The sequence below is a fragment of the Apodemus sylvaticus genome, chromosome 1 (assembly GCF_947179515.1).
Source record: "Apodemus sylvaticus chromosome 1, mApoSyl1.1, whole genome shotgun sequence".
NCBI lineage: Eukaryota > Metazoa > Chordata > Mammalia > Rodentia > Muridae > Apodemus > Apodemus sylvaticus.
Genome location: NC_067472.1, coordinates 86,054,302 through 86,079,546, shown reverse-complemented (window position 1 = coordinate 86,079,546; position 25,245 = coordinate 86,054,302). Strand labels below are relative to the sequence as shown.

General features: G+C 41.7%; 2 protein-coding genes across 7 annotated transcripts in view; one reads left to right on the top strand and one right to left on the bottom strand.

The window, feature by feature from the left end:
• The window catches only part of Rexo5 (RNA exonuclease 5), an 80,190-nt gene extending 62,483 nt beyond the window's left edge, over positions 1–17,707 (top strand). For 2 of the 4 annotated variants that reach the window (XM_052200192.1, XM_052200183.1), the window contains 2 exons: positions 658–776; positions 17,313–17,707. In XM_052200192.1, coding sequence (XP_052056152.1) covers positions 658–776; positions 17,313–17,523 — 330 coding nt within the window. In that variant the 3' untranslated portion in view covers positions 17,524–17,707. Of the gene's footprint in view, positions 1–657; positions 777–3,725; positions 4,008–17,312 lie in introns of those variants that run through there. The other 2 variants (XM_052200211.1, XM_052200201.1) reach the window with 2 other exon arrangements.
• Dcun1d3 (defective in cullin neddylation 1 domain containing 3) overlaps positions 8,070–25,245 on the bottom strand; it is a 43,391-nt gene continuing 26,215 nt past the window's right edge. For all 3 annotated transcript variants that reach the window (XM_052200223.1, XM_052200232.1, XM_052200237.1), the window contains exons 2-3: positions 14,779–15,314; positions 8,070–12,901 (exon numbers count right to left, since the gene is read on the bottom strand). In XM_052200223.1, coding sequence (XP_052056183.1) covers positions 12,418–12,901; positions 14,779–15,209 — 915 coding nt within the window. In that variant the 5' untranslated portion in view covers positions 15,210–15,314 and the 3' untranslated portion in view covers positions 8,070–12,417. The remainder of the gene's footprint in view (positions 12,902–14,778; positions 15,315–25,245) is intronic.

Genomic DNA, 25,245 nt, shown 5'->3' with positions numbered 1-25,245 from the left:
TAGTTAGGAAAGACTTGCTCACTGGCACTATGTCTATACTTCAGGAACTTTGAGGGACCAGGGTGGGAGACTGGAGAGCTGGCTAAGTCTTTGGATGTCTAGTTCAGGGCTTCCCAGAGTATAGTTCATATATACAAGGTAAATTTTGACTGTTGTAGGTAGAATTTTGTTGCTGTATCCACTTCTGTGGTTTAGGACTTCCATTAAACTGTAAAAAACTGTGTCAGATCTTTGATTAGGCAAGATTAAAAGCAGAAATCAACTCATTTTAAAGGAAATGTACATATAAAGGAAGCATATGTAAAAGTGTAAAGACAGAAGGCTGCTTAACGCTTGGGAAACCTTGCTCTAGTATCATACTTCACAGATGAGAGACAGAAGTTAGAGCTGGTCAGGGACTCATCCCAGGTCACAGAGACACTTAATGGCAAAGGCCATGCAGAGAGCCTTACCAGAGTATAGCTTCCTAGCTTAGGGCCCTTTTGGAAGACCACTTAAAAGAATCAACAGCAGCTGCCCTCTGCCACAGTGATCCTAAACACTTGAGGTTTGTAAAGTGGACTGCAGTTTGACATTGTTTTCCAGAGCTTCCTATGGCTTTAGAACCTTCTTAAGGTAAACAGGAGGCTAAGTGTTGATTCATGATTTTGGTCCTAGACTCTGAAAGCGAACCACCCAAAGATAGTAGCCTGGCGCTGGAGCCGGAAGATTGAAAAGCTCTACCACAGCCTGAGCCCAGGCACCTTCTGCCTCATCCTGATGCCAGGAACCAAGAAGTAAGATTTGATGTGTTATCCTTATGATTCTGACCCTTGGAATTTATCTGTTCCCAAGGAAATACCTTTAGTTGAATTATGTCCAAGCACGTAATAAATATTTACCTGGGTTACCACAGTTCTCATAGCTAGACATGACATCTCTATTTTACATGTATGCTTAAACGTATTGGTACTTCTGATGCAGTGTATCGCCCGTCAAAGGTTTAGATCCTCTAGCCTGAGGTAAGAAGTGGGTACCTAATGTGATAACAGGACAAGGTTTCCTATCACTGGGCTCAGGCTTAGCTTTATCAGGCCTACCCTCCTCACAGATTACAAGTATATTCTTGATTTCCTTGTTCTTTCCCCCATTGTTATCTCTGCTTTTGAAGCAGAACAATTCTAAACTTTCTAATTTTAAGCCTAACAAATACTGAAACAGGCTGTGTGGGTCTGGTTCTATGTCTTACTGCATATTTTTAACAAGTGGTCAAACTAACTGGGAAGATGGTACACATATAGTCGTAGCAGTTGAAAAATTGAAGCAAGATTACGTATTCAAAGCCAGTCTTGGGATACATTGTTAAAATGTATCTGAAAATGAAAATCTCCTGTGAGATATTTACAGTAAATCAATGATCCTTTAAAACATTAATTATGATAAATACTTTTTAAAAAAAAATTAATGTTAAGTCGGGCATTGGTGGCGCTCTACCTGGGAGGCAGAGGTAGGCAGATTTCTGAGTTCGAGGCCAGCCTGGTCTACGGAGTGAGTTCCAGGACAGCCAGGGCTATACAGAGAAAACCCTGTCTCAACAAAATCAAATCCAAAAAAAACCAAAAAAAAAAAAAAATTAATGTTATAGAGTTCAGTTCTGAGATATGTGTGTCACACAGTGTAAATGCAGCAGGTCCCCTGGAGATAGAGTTATAGACAGTTGTAAGCTGCTTGATACGGGTACTGGGAACTAACAACTGAACTTGGGTCCTCTGCAAGAGCAGTGAATGCTCATAATCACTGAGCATCTCTGCATCCTTAATCCTTCTACTTCATCTCCAAGTCATAGTCTGTCTTCTTGATCCATGCTGCTGTTAAGGCTTTACCCTGAGAGTTAAAATTAGGTTATTAAGTTTTCCAGTTTGATTATTTCTGCCTTCTACTGAATTTTGTTTTCTAAATTTGTGACTTTCTTTCCATTTCATTCAGCTAATTCAGTGTTTTCTTGGATTTATTCCAATCCTCTTTAAGTTCACTGAATTGTCTGTTTTCTGTAAACTCTTTGAATTCTTGATGGTGTTTGATTTAATTTTAAATTGCGCCCTATGTAGCTTTTATTAGAGAATGTTTCTATAGGACTCATAGGTTTGGAGGGGAATATAATGTCTTGGTCTTTGATATTTATGTTTTTGCAATGTGACTTGGTCATGGAGACAATTTTGTTGGTTATGTCTAGTTCAATCCACCTTGTTGATTGAAGTTTTTGCTTTGGTTTTGTTGCCCACACTTGGTTGGATTCAGATCAGGTATCAAGATTTGGTAGTCAATCCTTCAGATACTAAATGCTGATTTTGGATTAGATGAACAGGGGTGATTCCAATTCAGTGGTAAGCAAGAAATGTAAATGGGATGTATAGCTGTTGTACAAGCTGAGCCAATTGGGTGAGCCAGGGTCTTAGATACTCAACAGACACTAACAGTCACTAACAGTGGGCCTGAGGCTTAGGAAGAGGGCAGGTAGGTAAGAGTTCAGGATACTCAATGGAGTTAACCAGGACACAGGATGCTTAGGCAATGAGGTTGAGATACCAACAGGCAGGCAAGAGTCCTGGAGACTCGGAGTATACAAGATGTTTACTCCCGTCTAAACCCATAGGTTTGGTGTGGTGCAGGTGGGCAAGGATCCAGGAGATTCACTAGACTCATGGGGATCTGTCAAATAAGTACTGTGCTACATACATAGACTGGGTCAGAATTATTCACATCCTTATTAAACACAAACATTGCAGTAATGCCTCTAAGTATTTTACCAAGGTCACACAATTAGTAAGTGTAACTAGTCAGGCTTTGAACCGTAATGATCTGACTCCAGACGCATACATAAAAGGCTAGTACTTACTAGACAGCAAGTTAACCATTTTGTGTTTTGCTCATTTTCTGCCTGCCTTGTATCAAAAAGCTCCATTAGTTCTCTTAACCCACTCCCACAAATATTCATAAAAATGTCACAGTGAACTAACAGGTATCAACTCCTCACTTGTAAGCACTGTTCCAATGACATGCGTGGTTAAAGAAGTAATTGAAAGATTTTTCAGATAGTACTAACAAAGTCTTTTAAGTAAAATGAAAAGACTAACACTAGTTTCTAGGGACTCTGAGGACAGATTTTCATTACTGAAACCTGGCTGTTACTTGATACTATATGATTTAAACAAGTTATATCTGAGCCTTTCCTTGGAAGATGGGATGAATATTTGTATCATTGGCCACTTTTAAGTTTTAAAAAGACAAGTATTTAAAACTGTCCATAACTTGATTTGTAAGAAGTGCCCAGTGAATGATGGTTATTACAATGCTTCTTTAAACCTTGGTGACATGTTAACATTTTAGAGTTTTATATTTTTAAAAAAAAACCTGGCTTATCTGAAATGTGCCATTGATCTGTAAAGCAGCACAGCTAGGATATGAATCGGGCTTCTTCACTGAGCCCTTCCAGCTTTCCAAAAGCTGCCTCTCTGTATGGCACATGCCTACTTAAAAACTTACTTCCCAGCCAGGGGATGGCAGCTCACAACTTTAATTGCATCACTCAGGAGGCAGAAGCAGTTGGTTATCTGTGAGTTTGAGGTCAGCCTTGTCTACAGAGTGACTGTGTAGCCAGCTACACACAGAGAAAACCTGACTTAAAAAAACAAAAGGCAAAAAAACAAAACAAAACAAAAAAAAGTCTTTGTTTTTATTTATTGCAGTACTTTTGGATCACACCCTGGCCTAGGTCTCATGAAAATAAAAGAGGAAGAGGAAAGTGACATCCCAGGCGTGAGAGTGTGAGTTTCTCCACACTTTCCAAGTGCTATTTCACATGCAGAGGATGTGACTAGACTATATAGCCCTTTCAAGATGGCAAGTCTCTCCCTCTTGCAGACAGCTTTGGTAAAAAGTTGGGATATACACTAAAGTACATTGTCATGTTCAAAATTCCAATAAATGCCTAAAACTCAAAAAATTTCCTCTTCTTAGATAAGGTGTGGGGTGGGGAATGAGTTTCTTGTGTCTGAATTTATTACACAGGTACTGATTGGTTCCTGTAGCACTACCATTATTAAATGGCATATACTGAGACCAAGAGAAAAAAAAATCTAGTCAGTTTTTCAAATCTCTGTAAGTAACTGGCTAAACTGTTGATTCCTTGGCATCTGTTATAAAGTTAAAAAGGAGGGGGAGAGATGGGCTAAACAAAACATCTAGCAAGAGCAAAGATAGTAGAAGACTCTTAGCTTTGTAGTCAAAACCCACTTTCAATCCCATGTTTGGGAATTCCTCCTTGGGATACAGCTGCAGCATCACTCTTCACCAGCAGGTGTCCCCATCACACCAGGGCACCACTTGGAAACTGGAAACTTCAAACTCAGAAAAATAGTGCTAAGTTCTAAGGTGACTCGCAGGATGGGGCATGGCTCCACAATTCCTAGTCTTGTAGATATTAACTGGTCCAGAGAAAGTAAATTCATCAGTTACACCAAAAAAAAAAAAATGTTGCTCTGTACACAGATCCTATAATTCCACTTGAAGTTAGAGTAGTAAGATGCTTGTATTAAAAAAAGGGCATAAAGTAGATTCCACCGGGTTATTACAAAGGAATGAGTGTGCACACATGCCCCTTCAGATCCTGTTTTATGTTGCTCAATTTAAGTTGAATACTATTAATTCACCAACAGATGCTAGTATCTCATAGAATTATTTGCCTTTTTGAGACAGGGTCTCACTTTACATAGCTGACCTGGAACACTATGTAGACTATGCTGGCCTCAAACTCAAGAGATCCAACTGTTTCTGCCTTCTGAGATCAAAAGCATTTATCACCTCACTGGGCTTTCAGAATTTATCATGGAGATGAAGTTAAGTTCATAGCTGTACATGTGTAGGGGTAGTTTTGGTTCCTGATGTGTAGAGTAAATATACAAAGCAATGCATATGATCGGAACCCAGCCTGGAATGCTATATGCCAGGATGTTAGCAGCATTCCTCTCTGGTTAGTATGACTGGTAAATCATATTTTACAAAAGGCTTGATATGAGAGGTTAAGAACCAAAAAACAAAACAACCAAAACCCAAGCAGGCTTGGTAGTATATGCACTCCAGAGGCAGAGGCAGGTAGATCTGATCTGAAAGCCAGGCCACCAAGGCTACATAGTAGCCCCTGATTTTTACTTAAAAAAAAAAAAATCAGCATTATTAGTTAGGAAAGAAAAGAAATACTTCTGAAACTTTAAAGTTGGATACTTAGGCAGTGTTTAACCCTTAAGTATAGCCTCTATTTGTTGGACCCTAAGAGGAACAAAGTATCAGTTTGATGTGAAATGTACAGTGTTTCCTGGAGTCCCTCCACAGGAGGAAACTTGTGCTAACTTGAGTTTCTTTTCCAGCCAGGTTTCAATTAATATCTACCCCTTGAGGCTCCTGTCCTGAAAGACAGTGTCTCTCCTGGACATAGGCCTGGGTTAGAACTTCTACTCTGTTGCGATGTGTTTGGGTCATTCTGAGTTCATTTCCACGGCTGTATAAGATGAGGAAATTGTCCCATTGTGGAACATGTCAAGAATAGCAGTAAAATGGTAACTATTTTCCTATGAGACCCTGCTTAAAATGGAAGATCAGAACCTACTTTGGTTGTTAGGGAATTAAATTAGCAAAAGTCTAGCATAAGTGCACAGTAAGTGACAAACATTAGGGGATTTTGCAAACTGTTCCAAGAAGCCATTAAGGCATTCCTCCATCTCCCAAGACTCAGCAAGGCTATTTCCTTCAGAATGGATGAGGGTTCCCCCAGGCCCCAACTGCAAAACTGAAGGACCTGGCCCACAAGCCTCTGAGAATTCTGCACACTGTGTTCTTCCAGCTGATGCTCCCACCTTTTGGAAACCAAAGCTGCCAACTTGGCCTCTTGCAAAACACACATTCCATTCATACATGCGTTTGCACATTGTTCCTCCCACACCCTTCTAGGCAGCCAATACTGAGCTGCCAAGACAGCTGCCCAAGGAGCAGTCTTAGAGAAAAGGCAACTCAAGAGGTTTATACGGAACTCAATTTGAGTTTTGAATTCCTGTCCCTATATTAGGATTGTTCAGAACTCTAGGCTACATTTGTTTTTATTTCCTTGACCCTCTAAAAATGACCTCATAAAATAAATAGGAAAGTCAATGTAAGTTTGGAAAATAAAAAGACACATCTAACTACCAAAAGTCAGTGACTACCAATAGTTTACAAGCTTAAGTTTCTCTGTCATTATTCAGATTTTTAAATAGCTACATAATATAGTAATATAACTCATAATTTCTATACTACTACTTTGTTGACTCTGAAGCTGCAGTTATATCCTTGCAGTTTCTAAGAGAAAAGCTACTATATTAATGCATATTAATGGTTCTTTTAATTACAGAAAGATATTTGCCAGCATTGTCTCAAATCTTTGCCACTGTGGTACACTAAAGAATGATTTTCATATGTTCAACTATTTTCTGGAGTACCATTTAAATTGACATCCAACTTTTCAGAAGCTTCTTAGCCAGATCGTCTTCAGTGCCCGGTATATCTGTGACTACTTTTCCATGCTGACTTTTTAAGAGCCTCTTATGGATCAAATGTGGTGTCCCTGTGTCAGTGCTTCTAAACTGGGTGGTGGTGGCAGCACATGCTTTCAGTCCCGGCATTCAAAGGCAGAGGCAGTCAGAGGCAGTTTGAGGCCAGCTTGGTCTACAGAGTGAGTTCCAGGATAGCCAGGGCTACACAGAACCCTGTCTTGAAAAACCAAAATGTGCTTCTAGTTCCGCTTTTTAAGGCATGGAAATCTTATAATTTAAAGTCCCGACTGGTTCAGGGATCCATGTTAAGTGCCCACCGGCCTAAGGGTTTGACCTTTATTCTTCCTGACACTACTTTGACATATAGCAGCTTCTTCACATAGATAAATTGATCCAGTTAACTACTTTTTTCTTTTATAATTTGGGCCAAAACCCAGGCCTAGAGGAATGACTTCCAGAACCAACTTAGCCATCTGCTTCAAGGATTAGATCGATAGGAGAGGCCAGAATTAAAGTGACTCTTCTCTACCCCTCTGGTCTATACTACACTTTTTAGCATACTTTCTTAGTAGAAGTCATTCCAGATGCAATTAAGCTCATCTGCTAACTGTATAAAAAGTATTTGCCAATCATTTTAATTGAAAATAGGGTTTTATCATCTTGTAATCCATTCACCACTCTGTTAACATCCAGCTGGCTGGCTGTCCTTCCACTCTACTCCTCTCCAGTCTGTAGAGCCTATCTGTGCTCAATACAAGGGACAAGGCACAGAAGAAACAAGCCCAGGTGTCAGAGCGGATTGTGGAGCAAGGGTAAGCTACAAGTTCTCTAGGGAGTATAGTCAAGCTTACACGCCCTTCCCAGCTGAAAAGGCTATCTAATCCCCACTCCACTAAGTGATGAAAGATCAAATGTCATCCCACACACAACTGTGCCCCCACCGCCACCACCACACAATGTACTTAACATCTTTTTGCTGAACCTTAAGGAGGCTTATGGTTCAACACTATGAGGTATCGTAGGTGTTTCACAGACTTATTTCTTAAATCCTAATACTAATGGAGATGCCTTTATTTTGCAGATGAATAAAAAATAAACTTAATCACTGAAAGCCTATTAGACCTAGGGCCCATCCATACATTTAACACGGAGCTCAAAACAGTCTTTTCATTTCTCATGGGAACTGTTACTTAAGGTAAGAAAGTTAATTTCAGTAATGGGCATATGAGCAAGCATTCATGAGCATGGAAGGTCATCATGTGTTTGGAGGAAGACTCCTATCCTACATGGGTCATTTTCCCAAGTTGTTAATATAATATAGCATAGCATCATATTGGAAAAGGTTCCCAATGGGTTGATAAACTTTACCTCAGAATAAAATCACTATTTTTTGTTTTCTGCAGAAATATCAATAGTTAAACAAATTTATTGAATCCAACAGCAGATAACCTTCAAATTAAAAAAGAAAAAGAAAAAGAAAAAAAATACTGTAGACATCAAAGACAAAAATGTGTATATCAAGTTAATATTCAGGGGGCTTTTTGAAGAGTGCAACAGTGCAGAGAATACAAAAGTATTAACTTTTGTCAAATTTGTACAACCTCAAGAAACGTACACAGGTCACAAACCAAGAGGGATCTACAAAGGTGGAGGGTCACATGAGCAGTGGACTCATCACCTCAGCGGCTTAAGACAGGATATATGCAAGACCAGTCCATCAAGCCCTGTTTGCCTATTGCTTCAAATTCCCTCTTCAAAACCTAGAACCATATTCAGTGCAGCAGGGAAGAGCAGTTAACAGATTCTGAGGACTGGGGACCAGTATTAGAGAAAAGATAATTCTTCTGTAGCAAATATATTTGTGCTGAGAGAAAAACAGCAGCTGCTGAATGGCTTCTTTTGGCAATGCTCATGATATGTGATGGATTTGGGTATTTATGAGAGCAGGCTGGGTTTCCAGGAGAAAACAGAACATGATGCCCCAACACCTGAATAAGAACTTGAGTTTTCAGCTAATCAGACCTCAGCATCTGTGCCCAATCCTCAAGCATCCTTCTCTGGAAAAAAGGGTGGAGGGTGGGGCAGGGGGGACTCCTGGGGAGCATTCCCAGCATATAGTCCTGGGCCAGGTCAAACTGGTATGGGCTGCAATTACACCTTACCAAAGAAACTGAATAAGAGTGTGGCAAGAACCTACCTTCTACATGACCCAGAAGAAAAGATCAGTATCACATGACCTTAAACCCTAATCAACATATTTTGATAATTTTGTTCTTTCAAGTATTTAAGCTAAATACTGCTTCAGTCCTCCAAGTAAGACCTTTGTCAGTTACCAAGATGTTAAGGTCATCACTAGCCATCCTAACATATATAGGAGATTAAGTCTAAAGGAAGCAGTGTGGGGGAAATGAAAACTTTATAACAGTAGTTCTCTTTCCATCCCTTATATAACTATATAACTAGGTCTACCTGCTGCACTGAAGACCCCACTTGAAATACAGCAGACTATACATTCCAATACACACATCTTCTGCTTTGTTAGTTTTTGAATAAGTCTTAGGGACTTCCCACCAATGTGTAGTCTAAGTACATACTCTATGTGGTCCCATAACCTAATCTGGCCTAGAGACCAGACCCTATGAGACATTACTGTTTCAAGCTAATTCTGTGTGCATCATAATTCTTCACTGTGCCCATCTAATATGAACAGTACTGCTTTGCACATTTTCTGTTATCTTTCCCTTGGTCCAAAGCTTTGGCTGAAATTTGGATTTACAGCCAGCTCTGGAGACTTCTTTATCAGATAGGTACATACAGACTTCTGGGCCCAACATACATGTTGGCACATCTGCTACAGTGAAGAGAGAACTGCTGAGGCACCCCTAGAAGTACACCAAAGTGTCATTAAGAATGATACATTCAAGTTTGGCAAGGAAGACTAGGGGAAAGAAATCAATAAAGTAATGTTTTATCTCATCAGCTTGCTAATAAGTTACTAAAGAATTACCATGGAAACTCAAAAAGTCACTTGCCCAAAGTAAGCAATTTCCAACATATTCAGTCTGTGTAGTAATGCTTAGACGTTGCAGAATTTCAAAATGGCACCCACATATCACACCTGCCCACATCGCCCGAGCCACAAAGCTAGCTTACCTGAAGGGCAGTTTGGCTCCCAGCCACTGCTCATCCACCCAATAAGCAGCAAGCCTATCTGAAGCTGAGTGAAACTGAGGCTTTTGTTTCCCAGAAACCTTATACCTCACTGAGAATCTCTTGGCAAAGCAAAACCACTACACAGAGAACCCAAAGTCCTTCCCTGACTGTTCCTGTCTCTGGTTTCTCAACAACAGATGGTTAAAAATATAATAATTTCTAAATGGCTGGGGTTAGAGAAACTGAGCAGTTAAAAACAAAAAACAAAACACACACACACACACACACACACACACACACAAAAAAAAAAAAACAAAACTGCCCAGTGGGGAAGGAATCTAGTTCCTTGAGTCCATGGGTCCCTTGGTGGACTCCTTCTCTTGGCACTTCCCCACCATATACCCTTTCTTATCTGGGACAGAAAGTCTTACCTGACTCCATCTCTTCCCTCATCGGACTTCTTCTATCTAATCCTGAATTAGGAACAACTAACTGGCTAGATGAGATCTTATCCAAATGCTATAATGCAACTGTGCCCTCAGAAACTGCTGGGCTCCTGAATTCTTACTCAAGGACTTCATCTTATTCTGACTAGAAGAAAGGGGCACATCTGGTCCAGCAGCCACATGGGCCTTCCAGCACTATCTTCTTAAGTCTGTTGCTGATACTCATCACCTCATCCCTCAAGAAAGGACAACTGTGAGGCTTACAAAAACGTTCCCTGTGTCAATACCAACTTTAGGCAATATGACTGTCATCTCCTTAAATAATCATCTTTATAAAGATAAGTGCCCAGAGCTATAAGATTCATGAAGAACTCAAAGCATGCAATTCTTACCCAGGTTGAGAAACATACCCAGGATTTGGGGCAGACTAATCAAGGGAGAAAATTCCAAATATTTAATAGACACTTTTTCATTGTATCAAGAGTATAAATATTTTTGTAACTTTTATTTATTAAAAGATTCCCTTTTAAATCTGTTGGAAATGTTGGAAGCTGAACTGTACAAGCTCCTGCCACCCACCTTCCAGTACATTTTTGAGGATATTTTTTAAGGGGAAATTATCAAGATGGTACTTTAGTGGAACAAGGTAGGACAGAGTCAGCTCTTTCTTCAGGCCCCAGTGGCAGCTTGACCAAAGCTGGCCTTATAGAGTGAGCATAGAGTGTAGAGAACTGGTTCCTCCTTCCTGCGAGCAAATTCATTCATGTTCTTTTTAGTGAAAAAGTCTAAATTAATATACAACAGCCTCCATTTATGATGCTCCTTGGCATCTTAACACTACAGATTGAAGGCAACTCCCTCTTTCATGGCCAGTTTTAGCAGACAAAGGGATATAGATACATATATGTGTATATATATATATTTTATAAAGGTAAAATATATACATATCTTATATATGTATATATACATATCTGGGGGTAAGGGAAAGAGAAGAGGGTCATGTAAACCTAAACAGTCATCACATTACCCCAAATGAGCTTGACATTAACAAAAAGATAATAAATAACTCCTGGGGGTTAAGTGACAACGTGGGTGCAGCAAAGGGGGAGGGCACACATTTAATGATTCAATACACATGGATAATTTGTTTGGCAGAGTTCAGGCCAGTCTCGGGCTTCTGCACTTGCCAGACAAGTAAGCTAATGATACTCAACAAAAAGGAAAAACAGTTTGAAGCAGAGCTCCAGGCCACAGCTTTCTTCCAGGTCAGCTGGCTGGCAGGCACACTTTTCTCACCACCCAGAACGGAAACTTTGGCTCCGAGACAAATGAAAAGTGGGGGAAAAGAAGTATTTCCACTTATGACATGAAAATACAAAAACATCAAAGAAAACTATCAAAGAAGTCTACTTCCAGCAAAACTGAGGTAGCACTGCTTTCTCTGCATTCAATGCTTAAGTGGTTTTCAGTACAATGTGTTCTAACAAAACAAAACAAAACTGCTCACTTGACCGACAGGTACAGCATGATGATAGCGGAGTTAAATATGAAATGTAATAGGTCAAAGGAGGAATGAGCATGAAGTGAGGGACACAGGGCTTTGGATAAATTAGCTTAAAGGGGTGGGGTGGGTGCAGATGCTCTCCACTGCTCGTGGCCTTAGCTCTCCAAGAGCTCCAAACTGTCTGGAAATTAATGCAATGTGGCTAACAGTTAACACTGCTATATTCATATCTGTGTAAATCTTTTAAAATAATTATTACAACCTAAATTCAACCATGTAAACAGCACTACACACAGTACAGACCTGCCCTGAAAAATAATATGCAAACTGAGATCTGGCACTGTATCATTTTGTAATGTTAATCCAACCTAACAATCCCACTCCCCAACCCAGGCCTACACCCTCCCCCACAAAAACAAAACAAATCTAATAAAGTTGTGCAAGAAATGGCAGGCTTATTCTATCTGAAGGCTTCAAAAAAAAAAAAAAAGGTACACAACATGTAGCCAGGTTCAAATATTTTGGGAGATTTCCCACCCCAAAAAAGAAATAACCAAAATAACCCAAAAAAAAAAAAAAATGAAGAAAGTGCCTAAAACATGATACAGCATTTTAGAGCCCTTTCAAATACAAGGCAGAGAAAGGTGTAAAGTAGAAAATATCCGGATCTTCAGTAATTTCCAGAAAGGTCCAATTCCTCACTTGGCTGCAGGGCAGCAGGCAGATCCTCAGTGCTGCTCCTGGAACAGAGCAGCTAAGTCTGCTCATCTGGACACAAGCCCTCGGGCCCTGAGCTGAGTGCACCTCTCCCTTCTGCTTCTCTTTTCCTTCTCTCCATTTCCCACTCCACAAAGGTATCAAAGAGACTCGGCCAGGCCTCATCTTCACTGTAGTTGCTGAGGTCGGGGCCAATCACCTGAGTGAAGTTAAGAAACATGTTCCAAGTGTCCCGGGAGATGCCCTTGATTCCCGAAGGGTTCTCTGTTAGGAAGTTTAGCCACTGGTCCAATACTGGAGGATTGTTCTGTGTAAATACTAGTTTCCACAGGGCAATGGCTATTTCACGATGCAGTGATCGCTGCCCTTCTTCAGAGTCCAGGCCAAACTGAAATGTAAACCGGTAGAGATCCTTGAATTTATCTTCTTGTTTGGCTTCTGTTAAGAGGCTAGGGAACCGTGCACAGATCCCATCAATGCTGTCTGCGCTTATTGCTTTACAGCCATCGAAAAACTCCTTCCTGCGACAGGTAGGAAAAGATAGGATTAATAAGTAAATATGATGCAGTATATGATTAGGCAAGAAAGCACAGTAACAGCAGCTAATCCTCCCAACCTGCAGCCCTCAGAAGCAGAGACTAGGCCAGCCTGGTCTACTAAGGTCAGCTAAGGCTGTACAGTCAGACCTTGCCTCAAGAGTAGATAGGTAGGTGGGTAGTTAGATAGGTGGATAGACAGATAGGGCTCAGTTTAATTCCCCCAACCTACATGGCAACTAATAACAGCCTATAAATCCAGTTCCAGGGGATATAACACACATTTTTATGTGCATGGGTGTGGCAAGACACCCATGCACATTAAATAAAATAAAAAATAAAGTGAAAAAACAACAACAAATGTGCCTTTCAGGGCATGGCAGGATGGCTCAGCAGGTAAATGTACTTGCCACCAAGAATGATAACCTAATTTTGATCCCAAGAGCCCACCTGGTAAAGAACACCAACTCCAAGTTGTCTCCTGGCCCCTTCACATCTAAGGCATGGCAGTGTGCACATGTGCACTCACATAATACACACACATATGACCAAAACTGAAGTTAAAATCTTAACTGTTTTTGTTTCTGTTTTATAAGATAGGGTCTCACTATGTAGCCCATACTAGCCTTGAATTCTCTACCCGTGTGCTTCAGCCTCCTGAGAGCTGAGATTACAAACCAGTACCACCACACCCAGCTGCATATGTACTTTTTAACATGAATACAGCACTTTGCAGTTTGTAAGAGGGTTTCACACTGATTGTTATCTCAGGGACTGGAGAGGTGAGGCATCTGATCTATTTTTGAGCAGGTCATATAAATAGCTGAGTTTTGCCGGGCAGTGCTGGTGCACGCCTTTAATCACAGCACTTGGGAGGCAGAGGCAGGTGGAGTTCTGAGGCCAGCCTGGTCTTCAGAGTGAGTTCCAGGACAGCCAGGGTTATATAGAGAAACCCTGTCTCGAAAAAACAAATATAAATAAATAAATAAATAAATACCTGGAGTTTGAGACTACCTTGCTCTACATATCCAGTTCCAGGCCACTAGAGCTATATAGTGAGACCTTGTCTTAAAAAAAATTAAGTCCATTCTTATTCATAACCCTGCACTCTTTAAACCACGGTCTGCCATGACTCTGCCATATCCTTATACACAAACAACTCCAATATGGATACATAACTTTGACAAATTGTGCAACTGCTACTTGATAACTGCGCTAGCTGTCCTCGCTGCACACAGGCCTAGCTTAAGGAAACTAGCTGAGAACTCTGAGTGGTAGAGGTGTATCCCAGCTCAGCTACTCTACGGACACCTCAGCCTGGCAGACTACAGATAGACAATGAAACTGACATGGAAAGGACTAGGAGACAAGTGCTGAGCAGCGGCAGTGGGGACGAGCAGCAGCTTAGCAAAGCCTTCACATTTCTCAGTCCTTATTTAACTTTAGGCAGATGGTCGGTGCCCAGCAACTTGGACTGCCTCTTAGCGCTTTCATGAATCCAAATATTACCTATCAATCAAGCAGCACTTTATTCTGTGAGGAAAACACAGAACAGTACGTATTAGTCAAGGAAGCTTTACAGATACAAATCCCTAAGTCTTACCTACCAAAAGAAAAATACGCAGTAGTTCTACAAGTTTCAGACACATGATAGAAAAATGTATTCCTGAGGGGAGTCTGGGGAGTTCTCTGGACTAGAACTACAACTCAGAACACTTAAGCTTAGAGAACATGGCCAGAAAGGAGATGGGCCACCTACCCCAACCCTGTGAAGCCATCCCAGTTCTGTCCTAGTTGGTACCACTGTCCAATGTCATGCTTTCCTCTGCTCCCCTCCTGACACGAAAGCATCTGTGACTAACCTGGTGAATTTGCACATGGTAGCAGCCTGGAACTTCCAAGCCAAGAGCAGCACTCGAAATTCTGTAGGATCAACACATAGGTCATTGCAAAAACGCTCCATGCCTTCCTCCAAAATTGCATCCTCTCGCTCATCCTTGTAGCGCCTGAATAGTTCTTCCAACCTCTGCAAGGAAGACTCCTCAGCATTGGTCTTAGACTCCCTCCCAGCATCTCCAGAAGAAGTTGGCAGCTGGCAGGCCTCAGTGGCAGCCTCTGCTTTCTTGGTCCCATTGACAAGAATATCCCCAGCTGGTTTGCCACAAGGTGGCACCTGTTCCTCACGGTGGCTAGCCCCCCGCCTGCTGTGTGACTTGCTGCTGGGGTCCCGGTCTCCATTCTTGCTGCCCAAAGTTGATGAAGGATTCTTGCACTTGGTGACACACTGGCCCATGGTGGTGGTACCCTGGCCTCTAGAGTGGCCCCCTCTGGATCAGATGCCCTCGCTGCCGCTGGCCCATGTACTTCAACATGCCATCAGTTAGAGGAGCCAGACAACCTGGAAGAAAATTACAAAGTAGTTACCCTTTGGGCAGAAGAGTGGGGTATAGACACTACATCCCAGAACTGCTCACCGGTGACCACTCTGTTTCACTGAGCTAACAATGAGCCAAGACAGATAACCCTACCACAGCTCACCATTACCTCTTCTGTAAATCAGCTCTGTGGGATGTTTACCCTTGGAATATAGTGGCTAGGGAGTATATGGAGAACCAGTATGGGAAATTCCTAAATTCCTTAAGGTAGCATAAGTTATGAGGCTAATTCATTTACAGAATACAGAATGTTCCAGAGGAAACCTATCTTGTCAGCTTTTGCCTTCACATGCGTTATCTGGACCTGAGTTAAGCCACAAGTTCATCATCTGGTTCTATACCTAATACCTACACATTCAAATTTCAACAAAGATTGCTACAATCTTTTTCTCCCAGCACAACACAGGCAACACCTTGGAGGATAAATTATCCTGGCCTGGTAGCCATAGCAACTAATTGAGAACAATACAAAGGTAGCTAAGTCTATGATAGTAGTAATGGATGGAATCAAGAAGAGTTAGAGGAGCCTCACCTCACCACAACCATTCCTCCTGCCCCTCGCCACCCCTCTGCAGATGCTATAGTACAAATGGGAAATTAACTGAAAGCAGGACTCCACGATGAAGCTTCTTCAAGTCCTCAGCAATAAAATGCTATAGCTAGTTCAGGGTTACTCATGCTCCTGAAAGTAATTCCCTCACCTGTACTAGGTAACAGAGGTTTGTCAAGTTGGATTCTGGTAGAACAGAGGTAAGAAGCCATATCCAAGCCACCTGTAATCTCCTAATGTCCTAATGGTGAAGTAAGAAGGGTCAAAACTACAAGCAGGGGCCTAGCCAAACAGCAAAGTGCAATGTGCCTGGGTCTCTGGATTCACACAGGTGTACTGTCCTAGCTCCACCTTGTTCCACCCACCTACGTGTACCTGTACTCCAGGTACTTTCCCAGCCTAGGTGTGTCTCCACACCCAGCACAGTCTAGTCTCTAAGAGATAAAACTGCTGGATCAAAAGACTACACAGACTCTGAGCAATATTGGTTGTAACTAAGTTTTTATATGAACTGCTAAAAATCTGTGAACAAAAGCAGAAGCAATTTCCAATACTGTCTACTTAGGACTTGTTCTTAACCGTCAACTATTTTGTTATAATAGAAAATGCATTTATGATGTAATACTTGCAAAATTCTGCTGTTAGTAGAGTGGCAGCCACTGTCTGTTAGTATGTAAACCAGGAGCCAGAAATGTAGCAAGGAAAGCAGACACCAGACAAAACTCGGTGTCCGTCAGACATGGGCCTCTCACTTCTAAGGAGTCTTCCTGGCCCTTCATGGTGCAAATTCAGAGCTCTTAAGAGTATGGTAATAGGGCAAAGGACAGTTGTTAAGAAAAGCTGAATAAACAACAACAACAAAAAAAAATAGCTTCCACCAAACAGTGTCTGGATAAATTGGAGTTATCTTCAAAAGGAATTCTCTCTAAAAGGAAGCAGAGTATAGTCATCTAAAAGGAGCCACAATCATTCCTGTAGTTAGGCAGACTCCTGTAAGGGTGTGTCCTAGTCTCCACCCTCAGAAACAAAAGACATGTCTACACATGCCCTCAAAAGAAAGGCAGTTTCAATTTGCTTAAACCAAAACAAAACACACAAAGAAACTCTTAAAAGTGCTTTGGCTGTGAAAAGAGACAGACCCAAGCATGGCTTTTCACAGGCTGTTCATACCCTGAGCATGTAGTAAGCCATAAGTGAAACCTATTCAAATCTCAAAAGGCAAGGGGTTAATTCTTGGAGACCATCATACAAGAGAAGCAACTGTTCAAGCAGAATTATTTCCAACAAGAAAGACTGTAGCATGTGGAGGGTCTGGTTTCCAGATTTGTGTTTCTAAAGACTGGATTGCTGAAAGAAACAAAAGGCCCAAACTTACACAAACCCCACATGCTCATGGAACTCTAATTCCCAGGCTGGCTGACTCACCAGTGTTTGCTGCTCAGCTCCTGCTGCAGGAGGCCCAGCACCCGGGTGAGGTAAGAGGATTTCCTGCCCTGCATCTGACCCACCTACCCAGGCCACTCACCCCACCCCCACTGGGCAGATGCTTCAGTACAGCAGCTCTCTCCAAAGCCTGGCGCCAAGGCCTGCAGGTAAGGGCAGAACAGATGGGGCTCCCATAGAGGCCCAAATCTCATTTACTCTGCTGTGTCTCCATGTAAAAGCATCTTTTGATGACCTGATACGGCCGAACCAGTTGAAACCTGAAGGCTTTTAACATGTTCAGCAGATGAGAAAGGGGAAACTCAATGTGGACAGAAGATCAATCACCCAGTGACAGAAGGTCAGCTTTCTCCCATTATGGCTTCTTTCTTTGAAAGGTTCCCATTCTAGTGGGATTGAGCAGTGGTCTCAAGTCAGAAGCCAGTATGATGTTCTCTGCTAGTGGGTACTGGTCCTCAGTTGCTTGTTGATTTCCCCCCTTTCCTGGGCTTCTCTCCAGGCCTGGTCACAGAAACCAGCCCTGTGTTTAAGAGGCTGGCAGAACCTTCAGTCTTTCAAAGTCTCACTAGCTGTTAACAACAGCAACCATCAATTACTGAGCATTTGATACAGGGCTAAACTCTATGCTAACTAAGCACTTTTAAGAACATTAGCTCATGTGCCTTCCTCACCATAACTTCATTTAAAGACAGTAAAACTGAGGCTCTGCATATAGTAAACTTATCCAACATCACAGAACAAATAGAACCTGGAATGTGTAATTCAAGAAACTATGACCTGTATAATTGAGCCCACGTCTGTCAAAGCATCATGGGACAACATACTAAGGAATGGACCCTGAGGTGAGGAGCAGATACAGCAACCTCAGAATATCAGATCTTAACTATCAGCCACTAGAAAGAACATCATACTGTCTGTGCCCACACACATACACATACATACATACATTCATACATACATACATACACACACACACCAATAATAAAAAATAATTTTAAAATTATAATAATAGGCCAGGCATGGTGATGCATATGTTTAATCCCAGCACTCAGAAGGCAGAGACAGGTGGATCTCTGTGAGTTCAAGGCCAACTTGATCTACACAGTAAGACCCAGTCTCAAAACAAAAACAGTCTCCTGCCACATCATTGACCATATTCAAAAGCCCTAACACATGGAGAATCAGACTCTTCATAGGAAGGGGTTTCCTTGTGATTGATCCTTAATAAAATCAGGCCATGCCTGGTGATCTTTAAATTGCCACCCATGCCCTGTTCCTAACCTGAGGCAGGCTTTCCTGTCCTCTTCCATCCATCTCTACAGGCCTGCAAAGACAGGATCTCTAGCTTTCTAGGCAGTTACACTCAATTAATGACAGTGTCTTCCCAGGTGGCTGTACTCCCTCCCACTGCCACCTGCTGACAGCCTCTGCACAATTTAGACATTTCAGTACCAAGTTTACAAAAACAACACAATTATTAGTAATGAATACCACTTTCTATTTCCTATACTGTATATTGTTATTATAACAGCAGTATAGAAACATAGCTCTCTGAAATAATTAAGTTCCAGGAAACCAAATGGCAACACACTGAGGTCAAGGAGCCTATCTAGGAAGGGAGAAAACATTACAGTTATCAAGAGGTTGGACGAATCACGCTGAAGGCATCTATTAACCAAACCTGCTGGCAGCTTATTCCACTGCACCTCAGAGGACTGTTGAGCGGAGGCAATGAGCCGATGCATGCATCTGGTGCACAGAAGCAGTCAGTGAAGGGTCCGCCTCTGTAATCATTATTATTACTGCTAGCACATAGTCACTGGCAAACCTTTACCAAAGGAATTGTTCTTCAGTAGCCAGCCCAACTCTATCATGGCAAGTCAAATGTCTTACAAGTGACAGCTCTCCTGCTTTAGCTCTGTGGCACAAATGGGTCAAACAGAGCTAAAGACAAAGAAGAGGAGAGGGATTGCTGAAATATATAAGTGGGGAAGGTGGAACCACTCCTGCAGAACTGGTACCTAGTCTAAGCCTTCCTACTCCTTTTAATATGTATTTCCCAGACAGGAACTTTGTTCAGCTTACAATGGGTCAACATCAGTCCCCAGCTTTTCTCTTCCAGCTGCTTCTGCCTCCTTCCCTCCCTTCTCGGCCTCCAGAATCCTCCTTTCTCTGTGCCAGCCCTGGCTGCCATTCCTAAGGATAGACTTTGCTGCCTGCCCAACTCAAGCCCAGCCTCAGGCCTAAAGCAGACACTACTAGGCCCTTACAGGCTGGGAGGTCCCTGGGAGATGTTCTAGTTTCAGCTGCGCCTTATCTCTTTGGTCCCAAGAGGTAACAACCAGGCAAAGCTGTCTTCAAGTGGCTTGCTCTTGGTTGTTCAGCCAACCCATGATGGAGGACCAACCCAAACTGGGACCTGGTGTAAAAGGAGACAGAAAAAATGCAGAGATAAGAAAATTACAAAGAAAACTTGAGAGACTCAGAAGGATACTAACTGTAAGCCTGGTGTTATAGCTGCAATTTTACAACAAGCCTAAGAATAAATTGTTATAGGCTCTATAGATTTGGAAACTACACAACAGTAGTACCAAAAAAACCAGCCTGCTAGACTTCACTGAGATTTCACAGAAAGGTAGGTCTTGTTTGGCTTCTTAAATGACAATAAACAGGAAATGGAAGAAAAGAAGGCCAATATGGTTGGTCCATGTAATTATATGGCAATAGAAATATCTTGAAAATCATTACAGGGAGCTGGGGAGATTGGCCAAAGTAAAATGTCAGCCACGAAAAGCACCTGAGTTTGGGTCCCCAGCACCCACGTAAAAGCTGGGTGTGGTAACCCATGTCTATCTAATCCCAGTGCTGGGAGGTGAAGACAGGGAAACTTCCTCTGGGGCTTGCAGGCCAGCCAGCTGAAGTGAATGGATAAGCTCTAGGTCCAGTGATAGTGGAGAATGACACCTGACATTGACCTTTGACCTTTACACATGCACACGTACAATGCCCACACTTACTATGTATTGAGAATGATGTGAACTATTACACTTAATTCATTACATCTCTATAAACTAGATAATATTTTTTCATTTTATAAAAGAAGGAAATGAATAAATTTCAGGGAGTTAGCTTGGCATAACCAGTCTGACTCCACACCCTCTGATCTCCATTGCTGGCCTTGCTTATTCTTCTCTGATGTGTGCCATGTTATGATGTATACCAGAGCATGCCAGACCCCTTGGTAAGAAGATGAATCAAGAAGAAAATGTTCTTTATCAACACATAAGTGTATTCTAAAGGGTGAGTCTATATGCAGAGTAAATTCCAAGGACACCTTCAACTCTCATCCAGGACTTCCATAAGCAATGTGTCCCTTCAACAATCCATTTGGCCTGAGTTTCTATGACTCCAACATTAAAACAAGGGGTCTACACTTGTCTTTTCAAAGTATAATATTCTGAGCTACCTTCACATCATTGCCATTTAAAAGAAACTGCAGTTCTAATCTGAAGACTAGAAATTTTCCTCCGGTTATAATGAATGGCTCCCTTGCTTCTTGCAAGGAGAAAAACAGGTGACTCCAATTTGAACGATGGGGCGATGAATACCATGGAGTTTACAGCCTTCCCTTTCCTTCCTCGGCTTAGTTTGAATTCATCAGGGTCAGTAATAAGACCTTGACTGGAGGTAAGCAGCTGGGTCCCGCTCCCCAACCCCACACAGCCACAATAAGCTGGCTCTTTGCTAGGTCAAAAAGCTTGCTCAGAGGAATACTGGATTGGCCTGCCACCCTGAGGAACAACAGACTTGTGAAATAAGCAGGTGCCATATCAAAAACTTGTCGACAAAGTGTCATATCTGCCTAAGACTGTCTTAAGCAACCAACCCAATGTCCTCCATTTTCTTCCCATCTAGAGTCAGTCTATTGTGTAGCAAAAGCTACCAACACTGGCCTTCCCACATACTAGCAATATGAAATTCATGTTTCTAATGTCCATCTAAACAGTTTGTAGAGCCAGCTGAGTCCATGTTCTTACTTCTTATCAAATACTGCAGACCAGAACCTGAGAACATGAAATCCTCAGTTTTTCTACAGCAGCCAGAGGCTAAAGCAACCGTGCTGACTGAAGTCATCCTCTAAGCCCCAGGGAGTCTTTAGACAAGACCAGAGACTCCTTGTCCCACCTGGCAGCTTACAGGTTCTGAGTGGGTCCTATCCAACGGTAAACAACTTCTAGAAACTTTCATACATCATGAAGGACTGGCAGATTGTCCCTCTCACTTGGAGCTTGCCCTGAAGAAGATCACCTTCAGAGACTAGGTTTTACTAGAGCTACTTAGTGGGGAAAGCAGTTCCCTCTGCCAAAACAAACAAGACCCGTCTGTTTCTATGCTCATGCTTTTAACAATCTCTTTGTCCTAAAATGCCCTATACTAGCAAGCTAAAACTGCAGCTCCAGTTAGAGCTGGGTAGGACTTGCTACACCAAACAATCTCAAAAAATGCAAAAGGAAAGAGATGAAGGAAGGAAAGATAGAATATTTTAAAAAGGAAGTATATGCACTAATTATATTTCTAGGATATAACCGAGTCACATGACTGACACCTTCCAGCTTGACCCAAGACAGTTTTCTTTAGTTTGTCACTGGTCCTTAGGTGTCACACTTTAAATACAATTTCATCCTGTATAATGATGTTTCTATCAGTAATGAACTATTGTCACAATGGTGGTCCCATAAGATTATTATGTAATTCTTAGTGCTACCACAGCCACCCCAATGGTGTGGAGAAAGTGCTCACTTGTTCATTGTGCTGCTGACACAGATAAGCACCTTATATTGCCAGATGAATAAAGTACACACGGTCCATACATTTATGTACAGAATATATTGTTTTAACACATTTACATTATGGCTACATACTGTGGATGTTAGTTTTCTGTTGTTAAAAGGTTGCCATGTGACTCTGGCAGCAAGTTCATATATATCACATGTACCATCTGACTGTGGCATCAAGATATTACATGAAGTGAATAACCAAGTGTTCAAGACACTAATGGCATCCACACAATGACAAACTCACTCAGAATCCATCCCCTAAGTCAATGACTAGATATTAATGAGACTATACGTATAATTAAGGCCTGAGGACTAAAGCCAGTATAGCTGGCTAGTCTGAGGGCTACTTGTCAAATACAAGCAAGCCAACACAAGACACATGCCATATACACTTTCCAAACACAAAATGAAGCATTTTGGTCTCTAGGCTTTAGAACTGAGTTGCATGTTCAAAATAAAACTATTTTTTTCTCATATCACTGGTCCACAGTGAAAATTTTGCTTTTTCCCCCATCACAACTATTTTAAAGTAAGTCTAACTACCTATACATGAGCAAAGGGGGCATGATTAGAGGAGCAGTGGATTTCTAGGTTGGCCACTGTATTAGTTACTCTCAAATAAATACCTACAGAAGGAACTTAATGGGATAAAACATTTATGTTGGCTATTCCAGAAGATTTGGTCAGTCTACCACTGCAGCAGTATGTGTATAGGCAGCTCCTCACAAATTGGCAGATGAGGAAGCAGAGAAACTAAACTGGAATCCAGAGCACGCATCACCCTGAAACTTCACTGCCAGAGACCATCTTCTGCTGGCAAGGCCACAGTCCCAAAGGTTCCACGATCTCCCCAGTCACCAAATATTCAAACACATGAACCTGAACGTTTCGGATTCAAATTGTCAGTCCTTTGTTTCTCCCTCAGTTTTCCCAAGGCATTCTTTGTTTAAAGGCAGAAGGCTGTCTTGGGTTTGCACTCCCTGGAACTATAATAAAAATGGTGTGCCTGCTACACTGCCTCTATGTGAACAGTCTAGTTGCTTCCTTGAGATGGAACCTCAGTAGCCCTCTCTGAAAGGGCACTGCTGACTATACATCAATTCCCTGCTTCTTAATTCTGCCACCCAGGAATTAAGCTGATTATTGCTAATTGGTCCTCAAACATCTGATTAACATTTGAACACATGAACTGTTCACTTTTTGGTCACCTAAAGAGTTCAGAAAAAAGACTTAACTGAAGATAAGATTACATTTTTGCATTTAGTAAAAGGCAAGAAAGCAGATTGTGAAATGAGTCAAAAGATGAGGAAAGAACTTGATACAAAAATGATAAATAACTGTCTGCAAATGCCTTAGAGGGATACTTAAATGATCACAAGTGCACAGCTGTGGTTTCTAGAGTCATGTGACTTCTAAGTAAGTCTCAAGTTCATCACATGGTAAGTGATCAATTTCCCAATACTTCCTCATTCTTTATAAAGAAAATCTAAATCCATTATAAGACCGCATATACCAACTTCTTCCTAGAGGCCCATGATGGAGGTTGGCTGCTAATGCCCAGCAGACAGGAAAAAGATGTGACAAAAAAAAAAAAAAAAAGACCTGCACAGTAAAAGAATTCCTCCTTTCATCTACATCAGTAACCTAGTCTGAAACATCCATGACTACTGCCAAATCAAAAGTACTGTATACTTATTCTAGAAAATCCAGACAATGCAAATAAGTCTGTGTTGGAGGATGGCTTTGTACACTGTATATTCAGATGCTGATTTCTATGCCCAGACATCTTGTAGTCTTGACTTTGGTATGGCTAACCATCTCCAGTCACAATGTTATGTAAAAATTATTTTCCATCACCTCTGATTTGTTAATAAAGGGCTGATTACCCAATAAACTGGGCAGGAGAAGAAAATCCCGATAGGGGATCTCAGAGGAGAAAGACCAGGAAAGAGAAGAACCAAGAGGATTTACCATGAGGTCTCAATGAGAGAGCAGCCATGAGGCCACACAGGTCACAGAGCAAGCCAGGGCAGGACTCAGACTACAGATAAAGGACCACATGGCTAGGAAATAGGCAGCCAGAGAGGGTTAGAATAGATGAGTACCTGCCCAGCACAGTGCCTGTGATTTATTAGTAAAAATACCAGATCTCTGTGTCATTTATTCAGGAGCTAAATAAAATGGGTTAGATAGAGCAGGTGTAGAAACACCCTCCTGTTCCTTGGGAGCAAAAAAGGCAAAGCAACCCCTTCCCCCAACAAATTACAAGTCTGTGTGTGTGTGTGTGTGTGTGTGTGTGTGTGTGTGTGTGTGTGTGTGTGTGCGAGAGAGAGAGAGAGAGAGAGAGAGAGAGAGAGAGAGAGAAGGCAAGCATGAGCAAGTACGGGCACATGTGTGTATGAATTACTCCAGAATGCCAACTAACAAATATATTTTTGGTGTTTTAGTAAGCATATGCAGATCATACACACACACACACACACACACAGATCATACACACACACACACACACACACACACGCGCACACATACATACATATAATACACACATTAAATTTATAAACAAGTTATATTGCATATTCTATTTTGCAGCCATTTCCAGTCAACATTTTTGATAAACATCTTTCTCTCTCAAAAAAACAGCTGTGGTGGCGCACGCCTTTAATCCCAGCACTTGGGAGGCAGAGGCAGGCGGATTTCTGAATTCGAGGCCAGCCTGGACTACAGAGTGAATTCCAGGACAGCCAGAATTACATAGGGAAACCCTGTCTTGAAAAAAATTGTGTGCTGGTAAATGTACAGGGAGTGTATACATACATGTTCATTCACATGAGCTCCTCAGACACTGTGTATCTGGTTTTGTTTGGATGGGTATGTTTGTGTGAGGGTATGTGAATGCAGGTTTGCATGGAGAGGGTGTCAAATCCCATGGAACTGGAATTATAGTCAGTTGTAAGCTGCCTAACTTGAGTACTGAGAACAGAACTTGGGTCCTCTTCAAGAGCAGTATACACTCTTAACCACTAAGCCATCTCTCCAACCCATTTGTTTTCAGACAGGGTC